General features: G+C 40.1%; 1 protein-coding gene across 3 annotated transcripts in view; it reads left to right on the top strand.

Annotated features, from left to right (window-relative positions):
- The window catches only part of LOC110689982 (GTP-binding protein TypA/BipA homolog), a 52,028-nt gene that overhangs the window by 15,696 nt on the left and 15,552 nt on the right, over positions 1-20,780 (top strand). For 2 of the 3 annotated variants that reach the window (XM_021866797.1, XM_021866798.1), the window contains exons 3-7: positions 12,070-12,220; positions 16,460-16,528; positions 16,637-16,809; positions 17,209-17,346; positions 17,951-18,076. In XM_021866797.1, coding sequence (XP_021722489.1) covers positions 12,070-12,220; positions 16,460-16,528; positions 16,637-16,809; positions 17,209-17,346; positions 17,951-18,076 — 657 coding nt within the window. Of the gene's footprint in view, positions 1-11,379; positions 11,692-12,069; positions 12,221-16,459; positions 16,529-16,636; positions 16,810-17,208; positions 17,347-17,950; positions 18,077-20,780 lie in introns of those variants that run through there. The other variant, XM_021866799.1, reaches the window with a different exon arrangement.

The raw sequence follows: 20,780 nt of genomic DNA on the forward strand, positions 1-20,780 counted from the left end.
AGCTACTAATTCAACCAAACACAAAACAAAGTTTTTAACACTTGCCTTGGATAACACTAAGAGAAAGAAAAAGAAAAAGAAAACATTGAAGAGCAACAAAGAGAAGTAGGACTTCGTTGAATAAATTCCATAAGTGGGGCGGTAGAAGGTACGTGAATTGAATGCACGTCCTCCTAGGCATAAAGCCGGCGCCTCTCACGAGGTGTGAACCTCGCCCCGTTGCTACTCTTCAACAAAAATAGAAAGGAAGGATAGAAGGATAGAAGAGGAACTCAAGAATGAAAGCATCAATTCACACAATTCTCAGTACACAATTCCAAGTATGCAAACATCCATGAATCAATCAACTTAATCCTAACTCCGCTCCTAGAACTAAGCAAGATAAAATAAATAGAAGAGAGTTTGGAAAGATCTCACCGGAGCCATGCCAATCCAAAACATAAAAAGAATGATGGGTTCCAAGTCAACCAACCTTGGCTCCTTCCAAAAGTAGTATACAACCTGCCAAAAAGTGAGAAATACCAGAACTCCAAAGCAAAAAGATTAGAAAACAAAAATAAAGAAGAAAAAGGAAAGTGATCATGTATAATACAAACCAACAGATACAAGCCAACAGATTATTAAGCACAAGCAAGCATAGGAAAGGCTGCTCATCCCCAAAATGATCTTTTCATTTGCCCCTATATGAAAATGCTAAGGCACCCCCCCAACTAAAACCAGGCACCGTCTCGGTGCGATAAAACATGTAATAGTCAAGGGTGGGGGGGGGGTCAAAAGAAATGATCATCTATTCCTCAGAGTCTTCCTCTTCCTCTCCCTCTACAACTACAGGGGGCGCCCATCATAATCAACATCGCATGGCGGCCCATATGGCTCCCACCCACCGTAATAACCGGGGGAAAGCCGTCGCCCTGATAAGGATAGGCGGGATCACCGAGGTAATCACACCCACCTGGGTGCTGGTAGTTGTAGGGGGGGAAGGAGTGGGAGGGTCATGCAGGGTACCGGGCCTTGCCAATAGGGTATTGGCCGCCGGTACGAGGAATGGGGTTCCCATTGTCATCTACCTGAGGGGGCTCCCAATTCGGGACAGGCCCGTGCTGCGGAGGGTAGTAGGGGTAGTTGACACATGGGCTAAAATGTCCCTGGTCCACATGGTAATCATAAATATGGTTTTGATAAATATCAAAAGTGGGACCAGGAGACTGAGCAGGGGCCTCCTCTCTTTCCCTAGGCCGGCTTGAGCAAGGTTCCTAACCTCCAGAGTGAGGCTAGCGAAAACTTGCTCAATATTAAATGCAGAAGAGGAAGAGGGCTCACCTCCCCCCGAAAACTGGGGGGCTGCTGAAGATGCTGCTGTGCCTGAGAAATAAATTGTTGAAATTGCTCTTGTTGCTGCTGCTGAAACTGTTGCTGCTGTTGCTCTTGATGTTGCTGGAATTGTTGTTGTTGCCGCCTCGCTTGCCTGATTTCATTTCTATGATCAATCTCGGGCTGGGAGAGGTCATTCTCGTGAATTTGCTCCATAGGGACTTGCCATGGTAACTCAGTTCCCGGGGGCGGATTCATCATGAACGGACATGGCATGTAGCACCAAGGGACGTCTCGGATCCGCCAAATGAAGGCCTTACCCGTGACTCCCGTGGAATCCGAAATGAATTGCATTCTTTTCATCTTCTCTATGTTCAATTCGGCTGCCATGTTCAAGCTCTCCATCTGCTACAGCTGGGTCTTGTATCTGTACTTGAAGGCGATATACGTGACCATCCCTCCCATAAAGATAGGACCAGTCAAGAGGGGGGAGTCCCTTATTGCCTTACATCTCTTGGCAAACAGATACCCTAGATTGATCTTGTGCTCCGGGGTGGCAGGTGGGTAAAGAAGCGCACCCTCGGTAGCTCTCCAAAGAAGAATATAACTCTTGATCGCTCATTTTACCTAGATTCTTTTTCTGGAGAAGAAAATATATGCAAGCATCCGGTGAAAGTAACCGTAAGGCGGCATGTGGATCTCTGAGGCCTTGGAGGAGTTTGATTGGAATTCTCTAGCCCCCACTCGTGATTCGGGCCCAAAATTCTTGCGGACTGTACCCCTCTATATAACCTTGACCGTCAAGTCCGGAGGTATCCAAGATTCGAGCATTTGGGTCCCAACCAAATAGTTCATTGAAAGCACGGAGGGTAATGTGGCGGCCTTTGTTGAACAACCGGAATTTTACTTTTGAATGCATCAATGCCTTCCATACCCTCTTCTTGATTTAACTCGAAGCTAGCAAGAAAACTCCAATGTTAGGGGGCGGTAAGTTAGAGGCGGTTGGGTGGGGTAGTAGTAGGAAGTATCTGCGGTGATGTAATCATTTGGCAATCTACAATCCAAGAACGCATCAAACCCCAGATTCACTGCAAGCTCCCTAACCTTCTCGTCTATTCCAATCATATAACAGTCGTGTTGGGAATAGAAGAGAGTTGGATTAATTGCCCTCCTATCCAATGCGGCCAATTTGGTCCTTTGGGCCGCATGTGGCAGGGTAATGTTGAATTGAGTGGGTTGAGCATGCCCACCACTACTACCGGCACCACTACTTTCTCCTACATTACCACTCCTTGGTTCGGCTCTTTGCCTCTTTGAACCACCAGCCATTTCTTACAACAACAATATAGAAATTTTCCAAAGCAACACACCACAACAACCCAACAATTTCCAACAATTCTACACAATGACCACAAAAACAAAACTCTCCAAAACTTTGCACAACCACCAATTTCTAAAACCAAAACTTTCTACAAACCAAAACCTAGCAAAAATCCACAATAATTTTCCCTTGCCAAAGCACCACAACAAACAACACACTACAATTCACAACAAATTTTCACCACATAAAACACAAAACCCATTCATTCACCATCAATTCTCCAATTAAGCCAACCTTAATAAGCAAATATCCAAAGAAATAGGGAAAATTAACTTAGTAAGAGTAGGATTATACCAACAATTGGGAGACAAATTAGCCTAGAGTTGAAATTGAAGAAGAACCCGACTTGGCCCGACGCGAACCCGGTAGAACCCGCTTCAATTCTTGATGAAATCGGACTAGGTGCTGAATTCTTTGATGGAGATGTATGATTTTTGGAGATAGGGGATGAATAATTTGTGAATTTTAGAGGAATTCGTAGTTGGAAGGTGGAGAATTTGGAGGAGATGAAGGTTTGGTTATGGAGGAAGAAGTTGAGGGAGTTTGAGGTGAGAGAAGGGATAGGGATAGGGAGTTTGAGGTGAGAATTTGGGTGCTCAAAAATTAAAAGGGGATAAAACGCAAAGTCTGAAATGAGGGTCGGAGCGGGCGCTCTAAGGGTAGAGCGGCCGCTCTAACATTTCGCTGAAAAATCAGGCTTCTGGGTTGAAAAATCAAAGCGCCCGCTCTAAGACCAGGGCGCCCGCTCTAAAGCTGCGCAATTTTCCCACACTTAGTCAATTTTTCACCCAAAACTAGCGCCCGCTCTAGCTTCTCGGATTTTAGCACCAAAAATGTAGAATTTCTGAGGGACCTTCAAAGCGCCCGCTCTACACCCAGAGCGCCCGCTCTAAATTCTCGAAATTTTCCTTCCTTAGCCCCCTTAAAATCAGTGCGCCCGCTCTACACCCAGAGCGCCCGCTCTAAATTCTCGGATTTTGGCCTCAAGTATTCTGAATAATTCCCAATGATGCAGAGCGCCCGCCCTCTGTTTAGAGCGCCCGCTCTAGACTGTCGGATTTTTTGGCTTTAAAAGCATTATTTCCCAAACCTGCAAACACTCAAATATCACTCAAAACCAAAAATCGTTAGTACTTCTATAGGATGCGACCTAAGTACCCGACTCAACCATTGATTGGTTGAGCCAAGAGGTCGTGCCCTTCGGTTTATAGCATTTTGGCTAACGATAACCAACATAAACCATCCCCTCTTTGGGGAAAAATCCTCCGGATTTTTGCAAAGTACTTAAAACAAAAAGTAACTAAAGAGATAGTTCAAAGACAAATATTCACAATATACTACAAAGCATGCTAGTTTAACGTCCCTAGCTTGACGTTACGTCACGAGCAATAAAGCTAAGGGGGAGGAACGGTGTGGACCGTCCCAAGCATTAGGCAACCGATCTTTCCAATATCTCCTTCATCATAGTATCTTTTGATCCGTTGCCCATTCACCATGAACCGGCTCCCATCTTCATGATTTTCCAATTCGAACGAGCCATAGGGGGTTACTTTGGTGATTGTAAACGGCCCCACCCATTTGGACTTGAGCTTCCCGGGAAAGAGTCGGAGACGTGAGTTGAAGAGAAGAACCTTGTTACCCACCTCGAAGTCACGATCTCGAATCCTTTTGTCGTGCCACCTCTTGGTTTGTTCTTTGTAGAGTCTAGAGCTCTCATAAGCATCATACCTCAACTCTTCCAACTCGTTGAGCTTGAGTAACCTCTTTTCTCCGGCCAAGTGAAGGTCCATGTTGAGTTCCTTTACAGCCCACCATGCCTTGTACTCCAATTCCACCGGAAGGTGGCATCCCTTACCATAGACAAGTCGATATGGCGTGGTGCCAATCGGTGTCTTGTAAGCGGTCCGTAAGGCCCATAGTACATCATCCAGTCTTAGGGACCAATCTTTTCTAGACTTGTTGACCATCCTCTCGAGCAAACTCTTAATTTCTCTGTTGGACACCTCCACCTGCCCTTGGGTTTGTGGATGGTAAGGGAGTCCAACCTTATGATGTACCCCATATTTCTTCAAAAGTGCTTCGAGTTGTTTCTTGGCGAAATGAGATCCGCCATCACTAATTAGGCACCGTGGCACCCCAAATCTAGGAAAGATGATCTTCTTGAGCAACTTCAACACTACCTTGTGGTCATTTGTGGGTGATGGTATCGCTTCCACCCATTTAGTCACATAATCCACAGCCACAAGGATATACAAATTCCCACATGAGGAGACAAACGGACCCATGAAGTCCACTCCCCATACATCAAATGGCTCAACTTCTAAGATTGATTGTTGCGGCATTTCATTTCTCTTTGTGATTCCTCCCATCCTTTGGCATCGGTCACATCGAAGGATGAACTTGTGAACATCTTTGCGCATAGTTGGCCACCAAAGCTTGCAACCTAGGATCCTTGCCACGGTCTTGTTGACACCTCCATGACCTCCACAAGGTAGTGAATGACAATGTTCCATAATACCTTCCATCTCATGATTTGCCACACATTTCCGGAACAAACCGTCACTACACTTCTTGTACAAGCTTGGATCATCCCAAAAATACCTCTTAACTTCCTTGAAGAACCTCTTCCTTTGTCGAGCATCATAGTCATGAGGTACCACCCCGCTTGCTAAATAATTTGCAATATCAGCGAACCAAGGGATGGTGTTGGTAACGATCGCCATAAGAGAGTCATCTCGAAGCTCATCATCGATGGGATCCTCTTTGTCAAGGTAAGAAGGGTGGTCTAACGGCAACCTTGAGAGGTGGTCAGCCACTAGGTTCTCACTTCCTTTCTTATCCCGTATTTCAATGTCAAATTCTTGTAAGAGAAGGACCCATCGGATTAGACGCGGCTTAGCATCCTTTTTGCTCATTAAATACTTCACCGCGGAGTGATCGGTGTAGACAATGGCCTTGTTGCACACCAAATAGGGTCTAAACTTGTCAAAAGCGAAGACCACCGCCAACATTTCCTTCTCCGTGGTGGTGTAATTCTTTTGTGCCGTATCTAAAGTCCGGCTTGCATAAGAGATCACATTCAATTTCTTTTCTTTCCTTTGCCCAAGGACTGCTCCAACTGCATTATCACTCGCGTCACACATTAGTTCAAACGGGAGTTCCCAATTCGGTGCTTGCACTATAGGCGCATTCACTAAAGCATTTTTCAAGGTTTCAAATGCCTTAGTGCAAGCATCATCGAATTTGAACTCCACCTCTTTTTGAAGTAAACTCGTCAAAGGTCTCGCTATTTGTGCAAAATCTTTGATAAATCGGCGATAGAAGCCGGCGTGCCCCAAGAAGGCACGTACCCCGGTCACCGATGATGGTGGGGGTAGCTTTTCTATCGCCGAGACCTTTGCCGGGTTTACCTCAATACCATTAATGGACACTTTATGCCCGAGGGCAATGCCCTCCTCGACCATAAAATGGCACTTTTCCCAATTCAACACAAGGTTCGTCTCTTGACACCTCTTTAAAACCTTTTCGAGATTGTGCAAGCATAGGTCAAAAGACGAACCACAAACACTGAAATCATCCATGAAAACTTCTATTGCATTTTCGATCATATCAGAAAAGATTGCTGTCATACATCGTTGGAAAGTCGATGGGGCATTGCACAATCCGAAGGGCATCCTTCGGTAGGCAAATGTCCCAAATGGACAAGTGAAGGTTGTTTTATGTTGGTCATCCGGGTGAATTGGGATTTGAAAGAAACCCGAATAACCATCAAGAAAACAATAGTGTGAATGCTTCACCAACCTTTCCAACATTTGATCGATAAATGGCAAGGGGAAATGATCTTTTCTAGTGGCTTTATTAAGCCTCCTATAGTCAATGCACATTCTCCACCCCGTGACAGTGCGGGTGGAGATATCATTCCCCTTGTCATCTTGTATGATGGTCATGCCTCCCTTTTTGGGAACCACATGAACCGGGCTCACCCATTTGCTATCGGAGATAGCATAAATGATCCCCGCTTCACGTAGTTTGAGGATTTCCTTCTTAACCACTTCCTTCAAAGTCGGATTCAACCGCCTTTGAGGTTCAATGGAAGAGGCATGATCATCCTCAAGATGAATGCGATGCATACACAAGCTACGGCTAATCCCCTTAATATCATCAATGCTATACCGATAACACTCCTATATTTTTTTAAAATCTCAATTATTTTTTGCAATGAGGTGTCATCGAGGTTAGCATTGACAATAATAGGATGTAAGCAATCATCATCCAAATAAGCATATTTGAGAGAAGGAGGGAGGGGTTTTAGTTCTACCTTGGGAGGAGGCGTGGAACTCTCCTCCTTAGACTCACTTTGGATCGATGGGAGCTCATCCACGGCTCCTTGAGTCTCGGGATGAGTTTCACCTTCAAGGCTTTCAACCTCCAAGGCACACAAAGATTCTCCTTCACCCACCTCCTCACATGGGAGGTCTTCATCATCCTTGTCTTTAATTACCTCATGAGACTTCACCAATTCATCAAGTTCGGAGTCCACCAAGTCCACCCGCCAAATCTTCTCTACCATAGGTTGCTTCAAAGTCTTTGAGAATTCAAACTTGTACTTCTCATTGGCCACCTCACATGTAATGGTATTATCTTTGCAATTGACGACCGCTCCCATGGTCTTGAGTGCCTCTCTTCCAAGGATAAGAGGAGTATGAGGGTCCTCCTCCATATCCATCACCACAAAATCACAAGGCACAAACAAATTCCCAATCTTGATAGGAACGTCTTCTAACTCACCGCATGGGAATTTTGTGGACCGGTCGGCTAATTGAATCACCTTTCTTGAAGGTATCATCTCGAACTTGAGCTTCTTTGCAATGGATAGTGGCATGAGGCTCACACTTGCCCCAAGATCGGCTAGTGCACCCGTGGTCTCCATATCACCAATCTTGACCGGAAGAGTGAAGCTTCCCGGATCACATTGCTTGGTAGGCAAGGTTCTTTGCACTAGGGCACTAACTTGATGAGGAAGAGTGATACACTCATCACTTAGCTTCTTTTTGTTGGACAGGAGTTCCTTGAGGAATTTTGCATAGGGTGGCATTTGAGTCATGGCTTCAAGGAATGGAATGTTGATGTGAAGTGACTTGAGCATAGCCATAAACTTGTTGTACTTGTCATTCAATCTCCTCTCAACAATCCTCTCGGGATAAGGCGGTGGTGGTTCAAACCTTGATGGTTGATAAGATGTTGATGGTTGCTTGTCTTTCCCAACTTCCTTGCTCTTTTCACTACCTTCACCCTTCTTCTTCTCAATGCTTCCTTCAACACTATTGTCAATTATTTGACCTTGGTTATTTCCATTGACCTCTTCAACCACTTGCTCTTCACCCTCCTTGTTGTGCTCCGATTGATCACTCCTAGGCCCCTCATAAGACTTTCCGGACCTAAGAGAGATAGCTTTGATATGATGGGTGGTAGCCGGGTTGGTAGTAGGTTGGCCCGGGAGCTTCTCATTGGTTATTCTTTGATCCATGGCGGATAGGCTTGATTGGATTCTATTGAGAGTTTCCATGAGCATTTGTTGATTAGGATCATTTTGCATGGAAGGGTTGGGTTGGAAATTCTGAAATTGGTTGGGTGGTCCTTGCTTGAATGGTGCTCTAGGGTGATTGCTAGCATTTGGATTTGGAAAGGGAGCCATTTGACCCGTGTTGTGGCTTGGGCCACTTGCATCTTGAAATCTATTACCATAATTGGCATTGGGGGCTCTCCAATTATCACGTTGATTGTTCATGTACCCCATTGCCGCTACATGTTCGGGGTCTCGACCACCACAATATGATATATCATGGTTGGTACCCCCACAATTCTCACAAGAGAAAGAGTGTACTTGATTGGTGGAGGAAGATGAAGACCCTTGGCTATTTCCCAGCTTCTTGTCAATGACTTGTTCCATAAGAGCCTTGAGTGAACCTTGATCAAGCTCGAATTTGCCCGAAGCTCTCTCTTCACCTCTTCTTCTTCCACCACTCGTAGAATAGTACCTCACAACTTCCTCTATGGTGTCCTCCAATTGAGCTTGAGGCACCTTGCTAATATGTCCACCACATCCGGAATTCAAATTTTGCTTGGGTATGTCGTCAAGACCATCATAGAAGAACTTGATGAGAAGTTGCTTGTCAAACTCATGGTGTGGGCAAGCTCTCACATACTCTTTAAACCGGTCCCAAGCTTCCCCCAAAGATTCATACCTTTCTTGCCTAAATGATGAAATTTTCTGCCTCAATTCGGTTGATTTGTCTTCGGGAATGAACTTGTTCAAGAAAGCTTTGGCCGTGTCTCTCCATGTGGCCAACGAGCCGGGCTTTAGGTTTTTGAGCCACCTATAAGCCTTGCCTGTGAGCGAATACCGAAAAAGGTGCATCCGGATGTATTCTTGAGTGACTTGGTTGGTTTGGATTAAAGCACATGTCTCGAGAAATTTGTCCAAATGCTCTATCGGATCTTCATGAGCTGCTCCAGAAAAATTGATCTCCACGCACCATTTGAGTGTAGTGCGGGTGGATAGTGAAATTTGTTTCCGTTGTAGGAAGTAGAATCCCACATTGCAATTCATGACTACCCGGATTACCAAAGTCACCAAAAAGAGCGCCATTGGCATCCCCCATGTCTGAAGAAATATCACTAGAAGAATCAAAGAACTCCTCCTCCTCACCCGTTTGTTCAACAAATAGTCTCCTCACTCGCCTTAGAGTGCGGTCAATGTCGAGATCGAGGTCGTGAGTAGGTGGTCCCTGTGATCTTCTAAGCATTCAACACAGCTAAGCAGACAATTAGCGAATGACAACAACGGAGAAATAAATGAAAAATAGAAGGATAGAAGTAGAAAACAATTGAAAAACAAGATAACTAAGCAATAAACAATGTTGCCATTCCCCGGCAACGGCGCCAAAACTTGATCGGCCCCCTAGGTGTCGTTAGTTCCTAAAGGTCGAGTCAAGAATAAAAAGAAAACCCACGTCCTAAACTAACCAAAGGTAGCATAGTGGAAGAGGGGTCGAATCCTCAGGGAAGGTCAAACGTCTCTTGCTTAGATCACTTATAAGTCAATTGAAAAGGGAGGAATAAATTTTTGATGGATTTATCTATAGCTACTAGGGAAACAAATAAACTAAGAACTAAATTAACAAGCAACAAGCAGAGGTATAAAACTTCGAAAATCAAGGAATAGCAAACACTAGGGGATAGGGGAGAATTCCTAACTAACAATGATTTCAACAATTAGAGGCAACAAGAATGGTTCAATCGGTCAACCAAACAATTGGGGCCTATGGTCCAACATCTAGGATTCCCTCTCGGGCTCACCTAAACACCGCCTACCCAACCCCGCCTCGGTGGTCGAGGTCATCCCTAACCTAGTCATCATCACATACAAGCTCACTCTCGCGCAACTAGCATGCAACACAAAATAGGGTCTTAGAGGTGATCAATCTCTAATTCCTAACAACTAAAACCTAGGTTGGAATCAATTGCAAAACTTCTCAATCTACCCAATCTTGCACCACATATCATTCATTTCATCATTAGTTCATCATTTCCCCCTCCCCTAGCTAGAAACCTAGCCTAGAGAAGGAAGGGTCATACCAAAGCACACAAGAACATTAACAAAAGCAAAAACTAAGTTTAATGAGAGAAACATGGCTAAAACCAGAAAATAGGATGATTAAACTTTACTAAAGAAGTTAACTTTGAAGAGAATATGTTAAGTCTACTTGTAATCTATTCTAAATAGCATGAAATCTAAGCAAATAAGGATAATATTATACTAATAGCAAGAAAATAAAGGATCAAAACCAGAAATTGCAAGTTTAAACAAGGAGGCAACTAAGATATTAAACTATTCTATTGACTTGAAATAACAACTAAAGATAAGCTAAAACTAATTAAAATAGATAAATAAAGCAATAAATAAAGAGTAGGGATAGAAATAATACCAAAAGATTTAATCTTGGATTGAAAATGAAAGAGAGTGACAAAGAGTAGTGTTTTAGATCTAATGAGGAACTAAACCCTAACTAATCTAAAGTGCAAAAGAAAGAAAAAAAAACAATAAGCTGAAATCTGATTTTCTAATATTTCTCTCTCTACATACCTCCCTCCTCCCAATTACAAGGAAGAGAGGTATTTATACCCTCCTCTAAAACCTAACCCAAATCAAGGCCCAAAATTTTAGGCATCACGTGCAGAGTAAAATAATTAGAGCCGTCGGCCTACGCGTGTAGCAGAGTTCAAATCGGTCAGGGGAACACGGAGCGCCCGCTCTAAGGCCAGAGCGCCCGCTCTGAAGTCTCGCAGAAAATGCTCTGATTATTCTGGGAGCTAGAGCGCCCGCTTCAACATTAGAGCGCCCGCTCTGAGGGTTGGGTACTTGGTTTTTCTGCAGCAAGGAATACAGAGCGCCCGCTCCATATCTAGAGCGCCCGCTCTGAACTCTTCTTTCCTTCATATTTTGGGCTCTAATGCTCCAATCCCTTTGACTCCAAAGCATGCCTAATCCTTGCATCCAATCCTTGCTTTCTTAGCCACGGGAGGACCTGTAAGATGGAAAACACAAATCATAGGAAAGGTTCTAATAGCAGCAAATTGAAATGGGTTAAAGGAGAGGGAATAAAACCTTAGGAAATGAGCCAAAAATGACTCAAAACCACTCCAAGTAACAAATATGCTCAATAATAACAAAACTAAGCTAAAATAGAGGAAAAAGGGCAAACAAAGGGCTCAATCGGGGAAGAATCGAAGTAGAAAAGTGGGCCAAATGGCCACTGATCACGTGCTAGTATTTAATTTCCTTAAAGTTGACAATGGGCATTTATCAACTTTGTATAACATTAGACTAGTTGAATTTCATAGATCCTCATTAACAGAATTGATAGGGTTGCTAGTTGATTTGCCAAATGAGAAAAGCTCCTTTGAAATGGTATTGAAAATTCACATAGAAAACTTATGTAAGTATTTTGTGCTAAATGTACCAGATTTACCATAGGTTGCATCATGCGAATTCGTTTTATTACACACCATGAAATATTGATCCCCCCCCCCTAATTGGAGATTTTAAGTGATTTGGTATGCCTTTTGTTTACTTTTTTACCCCCTTAATTAAAGTTCAATTGTATTTGGACGATGGATTTTATATGCAGTTAAAATTTAAATACATGTGGGTAAAGTGGGTGTATCTTATCTATATAAGGATCTCAGTATCTCACCAACCTTTAATTATCATCATGCTTGACATCACTTCTTTATGTGCTTTTTTCCCTTCGCCATACATATTGTATAATGTATATAATTATGAACAACTTATATAATCCCTTTTTGGTGGATAGGTTGAGCGAGTTGTTGGCATGGTTGAAGGTGCAATTTTAGTTGTCGATGCCGGTGAGGGTCCACTTGCCCAAACAAAGTTTGTTTTGGCAAAGGCGTTGAAATATGGGTTGCGTCCTATACTACTATTGAACAAGGTGGATAAACCTTCAGGTGAGTATTATAAAAAATTTCTCATGGATTGAGGGGTATCATATATTTTCTCTTTATAGTATGATAAGCCAGGATGGGAGGGCTCACTATAATATTAGAAAAATAAAGGTTCCTCCTTTTGAAGAAATAATATTAGAGTTGGTTATAAGTTACTATAGGGCTTGGTGACTTGGGTTTGATTTCGAGAGTTAGACATAATTATTCTAAAATGAAGTACCCAAAGGCTATCAAAAATTCAAACATGAAGTTCGAGATATGGGTGACAATAACATTATCAAAGCTTTAATCCCAATGATGGGTAGCTACATGAACCACCAATGATCATGAGCTATAAACTTCACCCTTCATCCCCCTCTTTGGAGTGGTATGTGCTCTTATAAACCAATTTGCCTAATGCACATGTTTTTAGGATGATGAATATGAAAATAAGATAGTGGGGTTTGATAGATTAAGGGTGAAGGTAAAAAACAAGACAGTGAAATTTGACCGATAAAAATTGGATAAGAAAAATACGAAAGTAGTTCGATTGGTTAAAAGTGAATAAAGATATAGATGATGATGAAATAAGACTTTTATTTAGAGACAAAGTTTTAGGTAAAATGTGGCTTAGAGGGATTATCGTACATAACTCCTTCCGTTCATGTCATTTTAGGTCTCTCTTGACTTCAAGACTCATGATTTCACTATTATTATTTTCTTACTGACTCTTCTTCCTATCTTAGTTTTAAGTACCCAAATCAGTGTAATTGATTCCTCCTTATTTACTTTCAACATTTGCAACTCCAACTTTTCTCCCGTATTTTCATTTCTAATTCTATCCTCTAGATGTTTCCACACATCGCATCTTTGCTAGTCCCAAGCACAACTTTAACTGCACTCCTTTAATACCAAAGGTATGCTGTTGTCACACAGTATCCCTGTTGTAGTTCTCCATTTGCTCCACTCGTAATTAATTTCATGGTTCCTAATCTTCACATCATGTTTTATATCTCCATGTACTACGTTTTATCCCGACTATTCTAAACCCTCTCCATTTCTCTAATTTAGCATTTTTTCGTACGTTAGTCTTGTCTATCAGTAGTACAAATGTTGTCATGTAAAAAGCATACACCATGGTTTCATTTTGGATAGACTGTTATTTCCTAGACTTTGTTGTTTTGTCCGAAACTGCTGCAATGTAAAAGAAACTAAAAGAGGCTTAATGTTGATCAGGGACAATTTAAAAATCCTTTGTTATCAAATGTCCTCACATGTGTTTGCACATATTTGTACATATCCTTAGTTAATTCAACATAATTTTTAGTAGTGCTTTTCTTAGCCACTTCCCACCAATGTACTTTTCTTGGCACCGATGCACCATATAAAGATTATTGCTCCAAATCCTTCTTTCTTGCCTAGTACTCCATAAATTACCTTATCAAATACTTCCACTAATGTACTTCACTTGGCACCATATAAAGAATCTTGCTCCAAATCCTTCTTTCGCGCCTAGTACTCTATCATTTGCCTTATTAAATGAATCGCTCCATGGTTGCACTCAAATTGGTTTTTTTGAAATACTAGTACATTTCCTTGTTTAATGCTTTATTACTCTCTCCCACAATTTCATAGTATGACTCATAAGCTTTTCTTTGTTATTACTAATCAATACCAAGGTTCTTTTTCTCCAATTTTTTGGGATCCAGTTTGCCCTTCAAAATTTAATAAGCTCATTAGCTATCTCGTGCCAACTTTTTCAAAACACCTCTATACCTTAATAAGAATATCTTATAGACAAATTGCTTTCCTTGGTTTAATTCTCCAGTATTGCCTTCGCTACCTCCACTTTCTGATCCATATAATCCTAATTAAATCTTCCCATTTATAGAAAAAGAACTTTGGTTAACTAATTGAGAAATCCCATCCTCCTCATCTTGATGTCTTCTTCTTGGACCAAAATCCTTTGATCATAATGTGTATACACTCCGTCATGTAATGGTCCTTGTTCATCAGGTGTCTTCTTTTTTCCATCCTATGAATAAACTTCTTCCCCTCATTTGAATCCAATTTGGTATAAACCTTCCCATTCCATTTCCTTTGTAAGCACCGCCTATTTTTCCTTATACTTAGCATCCTTTTATTTTGCAATGTTTACCATCCTACAATCAACCAAGGCCAAATGTCGTTCTCTCTCTCTCTCTCTCTTTTTTTTTTTTTTTTTTTTTTTTTTTTTTTTTTCCTTGATTAGTGCTTTTATGCTATGTTAATTGGACACTACTAAAATCGTGAAGTGTCCGTGTCGACAAGAGAGGACACGAGCACGGACACGGGACACATGTCCGACCCTTCACTGTGCACTCAGACACTTCCATTAAGAGTGGAGAGGAAAAAAAAAAAAGAGAAACATGAAAGAAAAACACATCTTGTTCGAAGACCACCGTTGATCAAGGGAAGAAGATTGCCATTTATTAGGATAATTTATCGAGGAAAGAATTAAGATAAAAAAAATTGGAGTGGACGTAATGAAAAATTTAAAGCTTTTGTAATGTATTATTTATTTATAAATTTAAGTGACGTATTGACATGTCCCCGTACCTGTGTCCAAATATCGGATAGAGTCCCTGGTCCTAAAATTTTGGAACTTGCCAGATCGGAACTTGGACATGTGTCCATGTCCAACACGCGTTCCCGAGTCCATGTAACATAGCTTTTACGTCCATATTCCACCATGATTTATTTCTGCACATATAACTGTCAATTCAGGTCATATTTGGATCAGGTCAATATAGTTTCCAGGTCTGTGGGGTTTAGGGCTTATGGCTGGTAAACTAAAATTTGAGTCAGGTCTGTTCATAATTATTACATCAGTATCAGATAGGGTCATTCTACGGGGTTTAATTTGGCTGGGATCAATAATTAGTCAGGTCAACTTTGAATCCAATCATATCATTGTCAGGTCAGATTTGTAGCAATATGTTGTTAGAACCAAAATTAAAACCAATATTAATAATAAGTACTGATAATATTATTAACAATGTAAACAAGTTAAAGGTCAACTACTAAAGGTTAAATTTAGTTTCACTTTATCGTTGGCTTTTGCTCTTATATTAGTTTCGAGTCAGGTTAACAATGGGTCAGATATCATTGGGTTACTGTTTATTATGGATGAGGTCATTAACAAGTGTGCCATGTTAAAATCGGTTTAAGTGAAATTGGTTGCTTGATATCATACCGGGTTTGGTTTGGGTTATAAGCTTCCATTGTTTGGGTACGTGTCAGTTATAGGTCTTTGCTGGTTGGGTCAGATTTTGACAACTCCACCTGCACCATTGATTTCTCCATTAATTCCCCTACACCTCCTTGTCAACTCTAGATTATCTAGAAACAACTCATCTTTGCCTAAGCCAAGTTGGGGTCCATCTCTCTGTTTGGCTTCATTTACTACTTGAAGTATGATTATATGTACGATTTATGATTTTTTTATATTTCCTAATAGAAATACTAGTAATGCTTGGTGACAATGAAAATTATCTTTAAATACAATAATTAAGATAAAAGAGATATTAGAGGTTAAAAAAGCTACATGGAAAGTACTGAAACTCAAAGCTAGACTGCTAGGAAAAGGACAAATCTAAACCCAAAAAAACTTAGAAGAGGCCAGTCAAACTACGCCATACTTTTGACGAACTCGATCCTCACAATCTCGCTCTTGTTTTACTATTGAAAGAAGGTTAAAAAAAAAATTAAAGAAAAAGGGGAGAAAAGATACGCCATATATAAAGGATAGAGAGGAGAAAAGAAAAGCCCTATTGTTTTGATTGTTGTTCATGTGGATCTCAACTCCAAATTTAGATCTAGGGTTAGGAAGTGTAGAGTCCATATACTCCCTTTCAGGGTTGACCCATATTTTGTGTCTGTACTTTGGTCAGGTTGTATCAACACGGGTATGGCTGGGTCAAATGGTAAGCCCTAGCATCAAAATTACTTGATATATACCAGAAAGCTCAGGACATAGGCCTCATATTTAAATTAATTGGACAAGGTTGGGCTATTAATCTTATTGTCCACACTTTATATAGGTGTAGCTAGCTATTTGCTATATTTGTAGCTTGTTTAACTTATTAGTTTTGTTTGTATTTTGATTGAGGGGTCCTGTTCAGTACTAGACTTTTCATATAAGTGTGTTTTTATTTTCATTTGTATATGTGAAGCATTCAGTGCTCATTTGTTAATCTTTGTGCTTAAATAATGCTTATGCAGTATCTGAAGAGAGATGTAGCGAAGTGGAAAGCCTGGTGTTTGATCTATTTGCAAATCTTGGTGCTACAGGTTTGTAATCGAATTGAGAATGGCCACTTGATGAATGCTACTTCATTTATAATTTATGCCATCTCTGCAAATTAATAGTGCATGACATAATTTTTAATGCTCTTGTAGAGGAACAGTTGGATTTTCCTGTTCTCTATGCTTCTGCAAAAGAAGGATGGGCATCATCAGAGTACACCAAGAGCCCCCCTGAAGAAGCTAAGAATATGTCGGATTTGCTTGATACCATAGTCAAACATGTTACTCCACCAGCAGCGAATCTTGATGCTCCTTTCCAGATGCTGGTTTGTAGTTGAATATGCATTACTAGAAACTTTATTGGATTGTGATTTGTGCATGTGCATCTCATGTATTCAGAGAGGGAGGGAGGGAGGGAGGGCCTAGTGAATTGAAGAAGAAAGAAGGGTTAAACTACCTCTTTTATTCAATGCTGCAATTTTAATCTTATCTTAATTTAAGAAAACCTAAAAGGCTTAGAACATGGAAATGTAAACTTGAATAGAAGAAACACAACATTAAAAGTCTTCTAAAAGTGTGTGCTCAAAAAGCTTCCAAGCCACCATTGCCAGGGCCGTAGTCCTTTGGGATGGATAGTTATTTGTGTACTTGATGCACTCTCATTTAGTTTATTTGTTTGGTGTTAGCTTTAAACCTTGAAAAAAGATTTTTATACATCATTTTAGGTCTCCATGATGGAAAAAGACTCCTTTGTTGGAAGAATATTGACTGGTCGCATCTCTTCCGGTGTACTTCGTGTTGGTGACAAAGTGCATGGACTGCGTGCTACTGATACAGGAGTTCAAAAGATTGAGGAAGGAAAGGTCAGTTCCTAGATCTGTCAGGCCTTTGATGCTTTTTATTTTTTTTTTTGGTTTTGTGTACCAAATTCACTAATGTCCTCGTCGCCTTATTTATGGTGAATATGTTCTAATCAAGAAATAAAAACTACTTATCCTACTGATGCCTACAATTCTGTTATTGTGATTTGGTGCATGTTACTAAGGGCCTGTACTGAAAACAACTGAATTGAACTGAACTGATGAGCTGAACTGAATTGAATTTAATTGAACTGAACTGAATAGAGCTGAAATGATTTGTTTATGAGATAAGGATATTTGAAACTGAACTGAACTGAAATTAAGCTGAAGGTAACATGCCCTAAGTCCTGTAATAATAATTAAGCTACAGGATACAAGATGAAAAAATCCTTCAGTGGCTGATAATAATTAACTTCAGTTCACTATAAAGGCAAAGATTTCTAAACAAGTAGGTCTATACACTTCTAATACTTGACAATTTGACACTTAAAAGTAGTTCAAACAAATAAGCTTTATGCTTTTCAAAATATTTCTAATTCTCTCAATTAGGTTGGATATACGGTTCATTAGTAATTTAGTTTAACATGGGTTCAATGTTTTCTTGTAGGTTGTCAAATTGATTAAAAAGAAGGGTACTAGCATGTTTTCTGTTGACAGTGCTGGAGCTGGTGATATTATTTGTATGGCAGGTTTGGCAACTCCTTCAATAGGGCATACTGTTGCTAGTACAGAGGTCTGTTAGTTTCTGTTGTTTTGTTCATAATAAAGTTTTTTCATACTATTCCTCAGTTTTCTCACGCTTGACAATTATGTTCTAGGTCAATCTTTTGTGTGTTATAGACTAGGAAAATCAGACTGTAATATTATATTTGATTGATATTCAAAGATAACTGTTACAAAGAATATAGCTTGAAGCAATAACTCTCCAAAAGTAGCTTGAGGCTACAACTCTCACTTCATACCATTCGCACAAGTCACATGGACAACTATTGTTTTATTGCTAAGCTTATATATGAAGCATCACCAATACAAAGCTACCCTTATGTTAATTTATTATGTCTTGCTCTGCTGCTGCAACAATCAGTCCCAAGTTCCTCCCCTCATAGTGCTATATTGAGTAGTTTTGTCCTCTTCGGGTGAGATGTTCTGTCCCCCCCCCCTCCCCCATTGGCTGCTGCTGATTGCCTTGTTTCCTGTCCACTTGTGACTGTTTCCTCCTCCTACCAGACCCGGATAGTTGGCTATGGTGCTGGGTCAGCCCGATACATTACATAGTGTTGAGCATTTCTTTCATTATTTGCTACACCTAAAACAAATTCTTCTGGTTGACTTCTAGGTTTTTACTGTTGATCTGCTAATTGTTTAAGTTTTATGTAAACCATGTATTGCTTGATTGGATACATATCATATTCAGTGTGGCTGTTCCTAAAATTACCTGAGTGATATTTATAGATGGTAGCTTCTATATATTATTTCACTGTTAATCAACATTAGTGATTGTGTCTTTTGACATACAATTTCATTTTATTCATTTTGTTGTGCACATAGATCCAAGATCCTACTATGGCTTGGCATTATATTAGAGGATAATGATTGAGTATTGGTGAGATATTTAATTTCGATCTCTAGTCTTTAAAGCTGTATGACATTTAGAATTGGTTTCAATGATTAAGGGACTAGATCAAGAAATTATGAAAATCAGAAGGCTATGCTTGGGGCATTTAATGCCTATATTTTGGGACGATCTAAAATAGATTGAACGCACTGCTATTGGGTTTGCTCTTGTCCAACTTTTTCTGTTTGGTTATCATGGCTGAAAAGTAATAAGAATTGTCACAGGAAGGCTATACTAAGGGGTCAATGGCTAGATGATAAGCATTAGATGCCATTTCTAGATAGATTCTAGTGAAACCCAGGGCCATTACTGGATGGTGGACACTTGTTTATACCATTTTAAGGGTTTTCACTTTGTTTTAAAAAGCAGCAAGACATCCCAATATATTATTTTATCACAACGTAATTGGGTTCAGTTGGGCCCAAAAAGATTTGAATTTGCTTTAGATGTTTTAAAGATTAATGGGTTAAAGACAACACTAGAAACATGTAAAGAAATAAGGGTAAATTAATCCTAGAATATTGAAGGTGCAATATTCACATTACAGGCTTTTAGCTCAACTGGACAACATTTTTTATTGCAATGGAATTTAAGTTGGGAAGAGTTTATTCTAAATTTATGTTAGTTGAAATTCCTGATGGACATAGGATGGTTATTGTAGGCTGAGGTGGGAAAGAAACAGGATATAGTGTAACACCAACGAAGGGAGTTAAATTTGTTGACAAGGCAAGTGTTCTTTGCTTTTCTCTAGATGGCCTCAAAGTGAAAGCAATTGAAATGTTCTGCATCAATTCTCAAATTTAGTGAACTTAAAAAATTGTATATGAAGAAGGCCCTATTAGAAGGGATACTCTTGACTTGGAAAATTAGAAACTTCCAAAACATAAGCTAGAAATATTTACAATGCCTTGTCAACTCTTAAAAGAAGAAGGGGAAAGCTGTGGCTGTTATACTGTTTGTCATCTGACTGCCTTGGAGTTGCTCTTCTAGAATGAAGTGGAACATTAGTGGTGTTCAGTATTTAAGTACTTTCCTCCACCTTGGTCGATGTTGCAACACTTGCTGTAAGTGGCAAAAGTTTCTCCACAGTAAGAGGCAGTTGCATTTCCTCCACCAACAGAAGTAGCCGGATTTCCTCCACCATCTGCAATTCTGTCACTCTTGGATTTAACTGCAAATCAATGATGAAATTAGTCACAAGGCTACGAGCTCTCTCAATGCTTTTGTTCCCTAATTTACGTTTATGGTTTGCTAGTTCTTTTCTTATCATATCCTTCAGATGTGATGTTTCATTAATCGCCTTTGGTTACTTAAATGCTTCAATTACGTATTTTGTTTCATATTCCATTGTTGAGAACTTTTAATTTTGTTAGTTATGATGGGAGAAATTATTCTATACTAACAGTTTTTTCCAACGTATGGATCCTTTTTATATTTAAATTAATCTGTACATTATAAGTAGCTAAGCTATTATTAATACTCTTGCTTTGTTAATTTATCAGTCATTGTGTGCTGTTGTTTGTTTATTAGGGATTACCATGGCATCCAAATGACAGAAAGACCAAAAGAGATAAATTTTTGTATGGAAATAAGATTTATAAATAGTCTTTTTGTATGCTCCGCTGCCTGAAAGAGTGAAAGCTGTTATTTGTGATTTACTGTTTTTGGGGGTGGGCTGGTGGGGTAATTTTTTTAACAGATTTTGACAACTAATTTAAAAAATAGTTATTATACTATTAGAAGTGGTATAGTAAATGCATAGAGGCATATAACTCAGGCGTTAGTGTCGGAAGTTGCAGATTGAACCTTTTATCAAAGGCAA

Source organism: Chenopodium quinoa, unplaced genomic scaffold, assembly GCF_001683475.1.
Source record: "Chenopodium quinoa cultivar QQ74 unplaced genomic scaffold, ASM168347v1, whole genome shotgun sequence".
Taxonomy (NCBI): domain Eukaryota; kingdom Viridiplantae; phylum Streptophyta; class Magnoliopsida; order Caryophyllales; family Amaranthaceae; genus Chenopodium; species Chenopodium quinoa.